Source organism: Elaeis guineensis, chromosome 3 (genome assembly GCF_000442705.2).
Source record: "Elaeis guineensis isolate ETL-2024a chromosome 3, EG11, whole genome shotgun sequence".
NCBI classification, from domain to species: Eukaryota; Viridiplantae; Streptophyta; class Magnoliopsida; order Arecales; family Arecaceae; genus Elaeis; species Elaeis guineensis.
The window spans coordinates 5,318,723-5,331,165 of NC_025995.2; the positions used below are offsets into that span (position 1 = coordinate 5,318,723).

At 38.7% G+C, this 12,443-nt stretch overlaps 1 protein-coding gene across 1 annotated transcript; it reads left to right on the top strand.

Moving 5' to 3' along the window:
* The first annotated feature begins 6,149 nt into the window (after positions 1–6,149).
* LOC140856035 (uncharacterized) lies at positions 6,150–7,059 on the top strand. The gene is made up of 3 exons (XM_073253216.1): positions 6,150–6,343; positions 6,438–6,721; positions 6,912–7,059. The coding sequence occupies exons 1-3, from the start codon at positions 6,220–6,222 to the stop codon at positions 6,948–6,950; spliced, it is 447 nt and encodes a 148-aa protein (XP_073109317.1). The 5' UTR covers positions 6,150–6,219; the 3' UTR covers positions 6,951–7,059.
* Positions 7,060–12,443: the final 5,384 nt, after the last annotated feature.

Genomic DNA, 12,443 nt, shown 5'->3' on the forward strand with positions numbered 1-12,443 from the left:
AAGGCTCAAGTCTTGGCTGACTTTATCGTTGAGTACACTTGACTGATGATAAGTATGATAATAGATCTGAGCAAAGTGAAGGTTCAGAGATCGAACCAGAATCGATTTGGGTGTTGTATGTTGATGGAGCATCCAACTCTCAAAGAAGTGGAGCTGGTCTCATGCTCACCAACTCCGAAGGGACTGTGATCGAATACGCCCTTTGGTTCAACTGTAAAGTCTCAAATAATCAAGCCAAATATGAAGCCTTGTTGGTCAGCTTAAAGATGGTAAAAGAGCTTGATGTGGCCAACTTGAAGGTCTTCACCGACTTGTAGTTGATCATGGACAAGTTGAGGGCAGATTTGAGGCCCGTTATCCGATCATGGTGAAGTACCTTCAGAAGGTGAGGGATCTCACTCAAACTTTCAAGAATTTTGAGATCTCTCACATCCCTAGAATTGAAAATATGCATGCCAATATACTTTCTCAACTGGTGACTACTTCTAATTTATTCGGTTGAATGTTTATCAAATATCTTGAACAGTCGAGCATCGACAAAGTCGACAAAGTACAGCAAATAAACAACGAGACAAGCTAGATGGATCTGATCATTCAATATTTGACCGACGAAACTCTACCTAGAGATTCATCAGAAGCCAAATGATTGAGATGGATGGCTTCACAATATGTGTTGACGAACAGACAACTCTATAAGAGGTTATTTTCTCTTCCATTGCTCAAGTATTTGAGACCAACCGAAGCAGATTATGCTCTCTGAGAAATTCATAAAAGAATTTATGAAAATCACTTGGGGGGTAAATCAAAGTCTTACGACAAGGGTACTACTGACCCACCATGAAGAAGGATGTAGTCGAGCTAGTTTGAAAGTACAGAGCATGTCAGAAGTATACCAACCTTCAACATCAATCGATCAGCTAGTTAACGTCAATCATTGTACCATGATCCTTCGCACAATGGAGAATCGACATACTCGACTCTTTTTCTCTGACAACTGGTTAGAAAAAATTTTTGATCGTTGCCATGGATTACTTCACCAAATGGGTAGAGGTCGAACCCTTAACACAAATTACTGAGAAAAAAATTAAAAATTTTATTCAAAAGTCCATCATATATCGATTCAGATTATCACATACCATCATCATCGATAATGATCGATAATTTGACAATCAGAAGTTCAAATAGTTTTGTATAAAATTTTACATCACTCACAAATTCATCTCAGTCGGTCATCCACAATCAAATGGAGAAGAGAAAGTGACAAATCGAATGATTCTATATGGTCTCAAGACCAGATTAAATGAAGCCAAATTTCTATGGGTAAAAGAACTACATTCGATCTTATGGGCATATCGAATAACTCCTCATATCCCAATGAGAGAATCACCATTCAATCTTGCCTACGAATGGAAGCGATGATCCCATTGGAGATCGGGCTCCCTTCGATGAGAGTCGAACAATATGTAGAATCAAGTAATTTCGAATGTCAAAGAGCCGACTTAGTTCTACTCCTGAAGACTTGGCAACAAGCTCGATCAGATAAAGATGGCTGCATACTGACAAAGGATAGCACGATACTACAACACAAGGATCAAATCGAAGGTCTTTCATCCTTGAGACTTGGTCCTAAGTAGAGGTCTCAAAACCCATAGATCAAGGCAAGCTCTCTTCTAATTGGGAAGGTCTATATAGAATAACTGAGACCCTACGCCCAAGCGCATATCGGCTAGAGAACCTTGACGGGAAACCATCCTTCGAATATAAAATACTGACAATTTATGTATGAATTATCAGTAGAAATGTCTTTAACAAATATTTGAAATAACATGTTTGGTTTTCAATATTTTTGCTGAGTATTCGGTTATTTACAAGTTATCTACCAACTGGACTCCGATCATGGTCAAAACATGCCGACTTTGATTAGTAAAAAATATACTGACTCCGATCGATCAAACACTGACTTCGATCAGTCAAATCCTGACTTTGATTTGTTAAAAATATTTTGACAATGATCGGATCAAAATATACTAACCTGACTCCGATCGATTGAAGGATATTCGATTAAAATTTATTTATCAATTATGTAAAGTAAATCGATTAATATCCAGTTACATAAATTATGTCCGAAGTTTAGTTGGTGAATGTCTGACTAAAAGGTAAATATTTTTATCAATATATTATCGATTAATATTCAATCAAAATAATATATATATATATATATTCAACAGCCAGCTCTACTTTGGCAGATGCTGGTGTGACTTCTTCAGTGAGTGGCGCAGCTTCTTTGATAGTCAATACTGTCCTTACTGCCCTCTTTTTCGAAGTCGGGATGACGATGCTACTCAAATCCAAGTCCAGATACAGTGCGGCAATGGCATCTCTGCAATCTTCATATCTGACCTAGTAGGCCTCATCGCTGCCCTCAAGGACTTCTTGTTTGAAATCTTCAGACTGTTTGTAATCCTCGATGGCCAGACTAAGAGCCTCCTTAGCAGTCTTTGCCACTTTTTTTGCAGTAGTTGACCCAGCATCAGTCAATGCTAGCTGTGTTTCGGCCGTCCAGTGCTACTCCTGCATAAGTTCCAACTCACGGAAGTAGTCGTCGCATTCCCCCCATAGATGGTTAATTACATTCTTCTCCTAGATTTGGGCCTTTTGGGACTTGATAAATTGCTGAACCGATTCCAACTCGACCCGAGCCAACTCCAACTCGACTTTCATATGGAAAATCTCTTTCTGATACTTCTCTTCCCACTCCATTGCCGCTTGAAGACATCCTATGGCAACAGCTTTGTCGGTGTTTGTGGCTACAACCTTCTCAGACTATATCCAACAGAGATCTGTGGTCACCCAATATCCTCTCACTAATGCCGACATGTCGTGCACTAGCTAAAAAGAGGAAGAAAATATTTTAGAAAAAGCAAATAGAAGAAAGGCAAGCGAAAAATGGAATACCGAGTTACACTGAGGATTGTCAGATAAAATGATGAGAACAAATTGGACACAGTCCGACTCCTATTTTTTCGGTCTACCGAAAGGAGTGCGACCTCTAGGAGCTTTTTGGCCAGTTTCTGATCATCTAAGGCCGATCCTCCAGTGGATATCCGAATGTCGTTAATGCTCCTGAAGCCTTCCAGAGCATCATCGCCAATTGCACCATTTGAAATTTGTGGCACTTTTCCACGATCTTGGATGGATGGCTGACCGACTGGCACCACCATCCAGTCGAGAGTCAAAGATCACCGAGGTGATGATGGCATCCGAGATACCATCAATGTCACACTGACTGGTGGTGCTCCACTGGTTGGTGATGGTTCGACGATCGTCACATTGTCTTGAGCGCCCAAAGGAGTTTCAACTATTGGTGAAACTTTTGGGGCCGGCAGTGCAACGACAGGGTCTTCGCAAGCTTCTGAAGTTCCCACTGAAGGTGTGTCGTGTGGGCCTTTTTCAGACCTTGAGATGGATCCATACTAGCAGGCCTCTTCCCTATGGCGCTCCATCGAATCTTATCCACCGACGGTCTCATGCCAACAAAAAAGATGATAATGACTTAGCTGTAAAGTTTTGAAGTCAAGTAAAAAAAAAAGCTGAAGCACATTATGCTATACCTATGGAAGGTGTTGAACTAAATCCGACGTCGTATAGGTTATGCTCCTTCAATAGCTTCTATTGAGGAGGGACTTCCATATCTTTCAGATGCAGGAAGCCTTTCTGATTGATGATATTGACTCAGTTGTTATCATTCAGACCCAATCTAGGTGCACCCCAAGAAGATGGAAAATCCTAAGCCAAAGAAGAAGAAATAAAAAAGAACTAATTCTTCCATCCGTGGATGAAAAAAAGAAGGTCAGATACAAGATGCAGATCCTGTCTCAGACCAAAGAACCACCAACATTTGGCCTTGAGGTGTGGGTGAAGAACGAAGAAAACATGAAAGAGAGATGGTTTGGGATTGGTTGGAATCATGTGACACAACAAAACAAAGTTGATAATAAGCCGAATGGAGTTTAGGGCTAGCTAGACATGACAGATCCTATAATAATTAAGAAAATTCTAAACATACTCTAGAATCAAGAAGTGAAGAACGGTCCAAAGATCCTCTACATAGATTGCTAACTGGCCTAGAAGAGAAAAATTCATCCGACCATCTGAACCAGATGCATAAAGCTGAAATTACTCTGAGATGCGATATTGTTCCTGGAGTCGAAGAGCATTGAATTCGGACAAGGAAGAAACTTCCACATCTGGATCCGAAAGAGAATCGTCAACCAGATTATCCGGTTAATTATTTGAGAGGGTTCATCTTCCCTAACTTTATCCTTGCCCTTTCTACTGCTACTAGCCATGAATAATGGTGGAAAAAATCAACAAAGAAGCAACAAAGGAAATAAGGAAAAGAAACAACGAAGGGAAGGAAAGGGGAAGGCCAACCTAGACACAAAGGATTCCGGTGATGTGAAGAAGAAAGATGATTCCCCCTTCCCTGAAGCTTTCGACAGCCATGAGAAAACTCTCAGTTGTAGAATGATTGCAAATAAAGTTGTAACAGAAGACCCAAAAGGAAGAAAGCAGCCTTATATATATAGAACCCATCGACGGCTGGGATAAGCTTGTTCAAATCAAGATTGTCTCAGATTCTGACACATGGTAACATCTGGAACAACCATCGTTCAGACCTTTCAATATACCTACCGCCTGATCGAAATACGTCGGCACTATCTGCATGAATAGTCAAGGACCAACAATCGTCAAACACATGGCAGTCCTTGGTAGATCAAAGTCAAATCAGTTAGATCGTTCCACTGTCTGGCTGACTGTATCATTAATAACCATCTTCTCAATTCAACAACCTAATGATGATCACATGATCATCGAAATGACAAAACGGTCGGAGACTGTATGATCATCGAAGTGATAAAATGGCCAAAAATACTGTTTTCGAGAAAATCATTAATATTTGCAACCAAAAGGACCATGAAATCCAAGCACGAAATTATGATAAAAGATATGCGAAGTCCCTTCGTCCAATGCATTAAGTCATCTTGAACTTAAGAGTGAAGGGCAACTGTTAGGACAACTAACTCTACTACTCTCAATTCACACTTAGCTCATGATGTCTCCCGATTTAACATCGGTACCCAACCCAGTATCAGTAGCCAATATCGACCGAATGGCTCAATCAGTCTCTGAATGTACCAATTGATCGAGGGAGCCCCACGATTCATCACACCGACAACCTCTTGACGATTCAGAAATCGAAGAATGATCGACTATCAATATGACACCCAGTCGGTATCTATCGTGCTATCAACGATACTATCAATGATTCCGACATGAAATGTGAGAAATCGATATTTGGTTGGTATATCAGCACCACCGACCACTGATCGGCATATGAGAGTTGCTGATCTCTGGTCGGCATATCGAAAACCATCAGCATAAAGAGCATGTAATGGCTACATAACATGATTATTAATGGGCATTAACCGTCCACCCCATGATTACATAGTGCCAGGACAAGCGGGACCCTACGTACCTAATTGTTACAAATGGTTACTGATAATTTGCCTATAAAAAGATGGTAAGGGAACAGCGACGATAAGCAAAATCATAGAGCTAAAACTCTATCGAGTTCTACTCTCAACTTTTTATCTGACTACTCTCTACTAACTTAAACATCGAGGGATCTTCGTCAGGCGAAATTTTGGCCAATGGACTTCGTTTTGCAGATAGCTCACATTTTGGCCAATGGACTTCGTTTTGCAGATAGCTCACAATCAGAGTTAGGCGCACACAGGGATTGGCCATAATTGGACCGCTTCCCCACTCCTCAGTGAGAGTGGGAAGAAGGGTATACACAGGCCTACTCTCAAATAAAACCCATCATCTTTGAAGCCCTTATCATAATTCGTCTCCTACCAACAGTGAGACCAGCTCCCCTCTTCCCCATGGAGGGAAGAGGGAGATGCGAAAAGTCAAGCGTTTATACAACCCCAGTCATCCCCATTCCCATTCCTTTAAGAGAATGGAAGTCCAACTCCTCACTGCCCTTCAACAAGGAACGGGGAGGCCCTTGTTGGGTTTATATATACATGCATCCATGATCAACGAAGCTGTAAGCCCTTGATACCACAAATAAGCTCTCATAAAGCCTACATTCCCCCCTCTTCCCCTTCCATCATAAAAAAAAGATCTAAAAACTCTTGTAGGGGAGAAATGATGGAGGATAAAGATATACTGTTCTGCCTCCGCTATTATGATGACAATGACGAGCCTCTTCCGGGTGGGTTCATTGTGGATTTCGATTTGGTCAACAACTTTCGGATAGAGCAACCTCCAGGTAAGTGTAAATTCCATACAGAGGTAGCATTCACCCTACTATTCATTTGATTCGCATGCAAATGACTAAATTTTGGTCGATGTGGCTCCTGTAGACCTTCCCAATTCGGGAAAAGCGTACTGCTACGTAGTTTGCTGCTTCAAGCCGGAAGTGTCGGGCGGTCCATTCACACGTGATCGGCGCACCCTCGATGGGAGGGGCCACTGGAGATGTACTCATGGAGAAAGTCCCGTTCGTGGTGAGAATGGCCAGATTGTGGGGTACAAGCGGCGTTTCAAATTTCATCGACTGGAACCCGGACAACATGGACGAGGAGGCCCAACAAATTGGGCCATGGCTGAGTACACCCTTAAACCCAACAACAGCTACGACAACAAGGTGAAAATAGTTGCCCGCTCTGCTCTGGTTCCATATTTATTTTTCTGTGTTTTATATTTTCATTTTTATTTTTGTTTGGAAACAATATATTATCCTGTGATACATGAGACTGTCATATTATTTGAGCCGAACACAAATATAGATTAGTGCTGATTTTTTTTTAAAAAAAAAATTTTTCCCATGAGCGCAGATAGCTGTATGCGTGCTGTGGAAGACAAGAGAAGTCTAAGGCCGAGGGACCGCCTAATGCAAGTCTGGAGATTATTGTCATATGTTTCGTTGTACGTTTGGAAAAGTTCATGTACTTTTTTGTTTTTTTTTCGTCTTTTTGTCCTTATTTTGCGATAGATGATGTGAAGCTTTTGCTCCAGACTTGGATTTCCTTGCAGTATCGGCAATTGTTCTATTTGTGGATGTAGGGTTGCTTGAGAATAAATTTCTCCTTTTCCTATCACAAGTAGCCTTCGCTGATTTTCTATTTGTGGATTTCCATGCCTCCTGTTTGGTTGTTCTTGTGACAGTTAATTTTTTTCCTTTTTCCGGTCTTTTTGTGAGTACTGCCACTGTTTGTTTACTGGATTATGATTAACGTTGCCTGCTCCAAAGTCGTTGGGGGAAGGGGTAAGAATTAATATGTCTGACAACACATGGCGATGTGCTATTGCTTGTCCAACTCAAAGCAATGATTTCGGCTCGAAATATTGAGCGGAAAATAATTTCCAAAGTCTTCCACTTTCAGCCCATCCGATCCTAGCACCCTTAAACGCGTTTGGGCGTCATTTTTCAATTCTATGGATTGGACCAGACCTAAAAATTAAGTCCGTTTTCTAAACTCAGATTTATATCTACCATGTCCGAATCCAATTATAAAATTTTAAATTAATAAATATACTATATAATATATAATTTTATATCCTTCAATAATTCCATAGTTACTGTTGCTACTCGTTTCGGCTAGACTGGAAGGCAGACGCCTGGTCCTTATGTACGGAGTGCTGGAGAAATCTGCAAAAGAAGTTTGGACAGAAGATTTTCGCTCCTACGAGGACTCTTCGATACTCAAGTCAAATTCAGAAAATAAAGAGAGCAGCAGCGAATTCTCTGAGAGGGATTACTTACCTTGGTTCTCGGGATTTTGATTGTTTATATAGAATATCGTCGAACGATTGGTTGAACAGCTCTGAGATCGTGCGATCCCGAGATTGCAGAGCCGTTAAACATGCTATTATAGACAAAAAAATTTAGTCCTTAGTCGCTCTCACGAAATTAGGGGAGATGGTTACCTCCGAGCCTATCCACTCGGGGTGGATAGCTGTTGCACATGTTAGAAAATGAGTCGGCCAAAGTAACAGAGGCTTACTTACTAGGCAGACTACGCGGCAGATAGAAGTTAGTAGCTTGACTCTGCATACCTCAGCTCTGTTCTTAGATCGACAGCTACTACGATAGCTCGATAGCCTGAGGTATCTCTCGATAATATGTGGATCTGAGGTACTCACAGTACCACCATAACAGTTACTTTCCTATACTTCTTCCACAATCCCCAATCAATCATGATTTTCTCCTCTTTACTTCCCAGCCTCATCGCCTCCTCCACATCTCCTAGCCTTCTCGCCCCCTCCCCACTGCCTCCTCTGTACCACCTCGCCGCCTCCTCCTCGCGACATCCCTACCTCCCCACATCCTTCTCAAGTTCTCCCATCTGTCGGCCTTCTCACCTCCTCATCCCCTCCCTGCCACCTCCTCCTAGTAGCCTTCCTACATCCCCACTTCCTTCTTGAGTCCTCCCCATCTCCTATCCTTCTTGCCTCCTCCCTACCTCCCTACCACCTCCTTCCCATTGCCCTGCTGCCTCCTTCTCACCTCCTCTCCTCCCGACCTTCTCCTCTAACAAGCAATAGTGATTGAAGCAAAAAGAAAAAAAAAACTTGTGAAGCTGTGGCCCAGCCTGAAAGCCCAAAGCCTGATATGGATCAGGCTTAGGCTTGGGCTTGGGAAGGAGGCCCGAAGACTAGGCTGGGCTAGATTCAGGCTTAAAAAATCACTATCATCCCCTTAGCTGAGCCACTTGAACTTGGTCTGGCTCATCGATAAATAGGTCTACTCACTATGTGGATCCCATCCTAGTGTGAAACTCTCCAACTTATATCTAAAGCCAAGTAAATTTAGAAAACTAGATAAATTCCTTTAGGATTTCGTACATTGTAGTAGTGCCCTTTATCAAGTTACGTATGGAGGTATGTTATTGCCATATTGGCTATGCATTGAGTAGATCTTAATTATATATAAAGAACAAGGAGTTCAAATAATTTTTTTCAATTAGTCTTTTTGAACGAGGTCATAAGTTATTACAAATGATATTACAGTAGATCCAACTCATAGTTCATGCAGAATAGAGAATACCATAGCACATGCTTAATTAAGCTAATCACAGGTTGATTGTGGTGTTGTGATTTGATTTATTGGATTTAATTTAGACCTGCAGCCTGATGAGGATGCTAAAGCTTAAATAGGGAGAGTATGTGAGGGCTAGTACAGATATGTATTTAGTTTCACATCGACTATGCAATATTGGATTAGTTTTGGGCACTTATATTGGATCAACGAACCTAAATAATAACTTTCAGCTAGCTATTTTGGATGTGGTTCTAAGTTGTTACAATTAATATCAAAGTCAATCCAACTTATGACCCATGTGGACTAGAAGATACTAATTGAGGTTAATCATAGATCGATCGTAGTATTTATGATTGGATTTTTGATACTTTTGATTTATTTTAAATGGATTTAGAGCCTCAACTTGATGTAGAAGACTTATATAGGGTTAAGGATCCAAATAATACCTTCAGACTAATCTTTTTTGAATGAGATCCTGGGTTGCTATAATGGTCTCTTAATGCACCCAATCCATATCCTATATGAAATAAGGGGCACTGTAGCAAGGGCCCAATTAAGCTGACCACGGGCTTATCATAGCGTTTGCAATTTTGTTTGTGATATTTGGATCCTTAACCTAGTGAGGATGCTAGGGATTAAAAAGAGAGATAATATAAGGATCTATTTCGGTATATATTTAGTCCCATATTGGCTATGCACTTGATAGATCTTTAATATTCATCTAGGGCCATAAAACCTAAATATTATCTTCTGACTAAACTTTTTGAGTGAGGACTTTGTAAGATCTTGAGAACTTATACATATGTTTGCTCGCTGTACAATAAGCTATGAGAGGCTCTTTAGTTACGTCGAACTACATATATATGAACAATCAATTTTCGAGTCTATGACTTTAATAGGCTATATAACGACACGCTATTTAGAGTAGATCGAACAAGCCTACCTAGGATGTAGAACAAATACCAATTAAATTAAACAAAATTAGTGGAAGAAAAAATTTTATAGAGAGAAATAAATTAATCAAAAGAAATGAAGTGTTAAAATAATAATTCTACTCCTTTTCACAAAGATGTTTACCCAAAAAAAAAAAAAAGTTCTTTCTCCACTTTAAGTAACTCTCTCCCCCTCTTAATAAAACCACAAATTCTCCCTTCCACTAAAAGGCAAAAATATCATCATCCCACTTTAATTAATAAAAATGAAACTAATGTATATTGTAACTAAGCCTAACTTAATGTAACATAGACCATAATCCTAAAAAGATTAAGACCTCGCAATAAATCTCAACATGCAAATCCAGAAGGGAGAATAAAAATCTCTAAGATGGAAGAACTCGAAAGAAATATAAAAATAAAGAAATTATGAAATGAGAACCTAGCAGCCAAGCAATGTCTCTTGTCCCCTAAGTGCAAATTCTAGTTGGATCGGATCCACTGAATCGATAGATCAATCCAATCGTAAAGCAGCATATATATACATATACATATCTTTCTAAATATTAAAATTTAGTATTAATATTTTTTCAAAATTAATATTTACAAATATATATATGTTTCATTTTTTTTTCTTTTACATATGTATCTGCAGCATCTAATGCTGTAAAAAAAAAAATTAATGATTTAAAATTTAAATAAATTACATATTTTTAATAAATAAATATGCAAAAGAAATTTTTAGAAGAAGACACATGCAAATAGGAGCTTTGTGAGAGTATTTATGTAACTTCATATATTTAGGAGGCTGAAACCCTATCAAAAAAAAAAATGAAAGGCTTAGAATATTGAGTGGAAAATAAAATCTTCAAGGCTGTCCGATTTTCATGTCAGACAAATGATATCCCATAAAGGCATGATGTTTCTATATACCGTCGACATACTGCATCGCTTGAAGAGCTCAGAGAGAGAATCCCGGCTAGGACAACTTTTCAAACACGCAAATAGATTCATAGTCATAGGCATGCTCCTTAAAGTATTTTATGTTGCCAATTCTGGAAGCTCACTATGTGGATACCATCACAGTATGAAACTCTCCTTCAACTCGTATCTAAAATCAAGTAAATTTTAAAACTAGATAAATTCTATCATAATTTTCTATATTATAGCAGTGCCCTTCGCCAAGACACAAATGGAGATATATTAATACCATATCTACTATACAATTAATAATTTTTAGATATATATAAAAAATAAAAAATTTAAATAATATCATTTGACCAGTCCTTTTAGATGAAGTCCTATATTGTTACAAATAGTATCAAAGTGGATATGACTCATGTTCCATATAAAATAGAGAATACTATAGCACCAGCCCAATTAAGCTGATCACGAGCTGATGGTGATGTTTCTGATTTGATTTATGAGATTCGAACCCTTAGCTTAGTGAGGATGCTAGAGCTTAAATAGGAAGCATATAAAAGAACCAATATGGATATATATTTAGTTTCATATTGGATATATATTGGATAAATCTTGAATACTTATATTAGATCAAGAAATCTAAGTAGTTTCTTCCGATTAGCTTTTTGGATGAGGTCCTATGTTGTTATAAATAATATCAAAGTAGATAAAACCCATGACCTGACTGAGGGACACTGATTAAAGATAATCATGGAGCGATCATAGTATTTGTGATTGGATTTATGATATTTTTGATTGATTTTGTATGGATTTGGAGCCGCAAATTGATAAGGAGGATTTATATCGAACCAAGAACTCAAATAATACCTTTAGGCTAGTCTTTTTTAGATGTGATCCTAAGTTGTTACAAATGATATCAGAGTATATACTCAGTCTATGGCCTATATGAAAGAGGGGACACAATAGTAAGGGTCATATAAACTGACCATAAACTGATCGCGATGTTTGTGATTCTATTTATAAGATTTTGATTCTTAGCCTGATGAGGACATTAGAGATTAAAAAGAGAGAAAATTTGAGGATCTATGCAGGCATATATTTAGTCCCACATCAGCTATGTACTTGGTAGATCTTTAGTACTCATATAGGACCAAGGAACTCAAATATTAGGTAGGATCTTGAGAACTTATAGATGCTTTCTCACTGTACAATAATATAGGGGAAACTCTTTAATTATGTCAAACTGTAAATATATAGGAAAAATCAATTTCCAAGTCTATAGCTTTAATAGGGTATATAACAACATGCTACTTAAAATAGATCGAACAAGCCCACCTAGGATGTAGAAACAAATACAATTAAATTAAATAAAAATAGTGGAAGAAAAATTTTGCTCAAAGAAATAAATTACTCAAAAGAAAAGAAATGTTAAAATAATGAATAGTTCTACTCCCTTTCACAAAGATGTC

Excerpts from the sequence above, each read along its gene's own strand:
- LOC140856035 (XM_073253216.1), top strand. The coding sequence starts at position 6,220 with ATGATGGAGGATAAAGATATACTGTTCTGCCTCCGCTATTATGATGAC. Across the intron at positions 6,344-6,437 it reads TCGGATAGAGCAACCTCCAG|ACCTTCCCAATTCGGGAAAA; the intron begins GTAAGTGTAAAT and ends TGGCTCCTGTAG. Across the intron at positions 6,722-6,911 it reads ACAACAGCTACGACAACAAG|ATAGCTGTATGCGTGCTGTG; the intron begins GTGAAAATAGTT and ends CCATGAGCGCAG.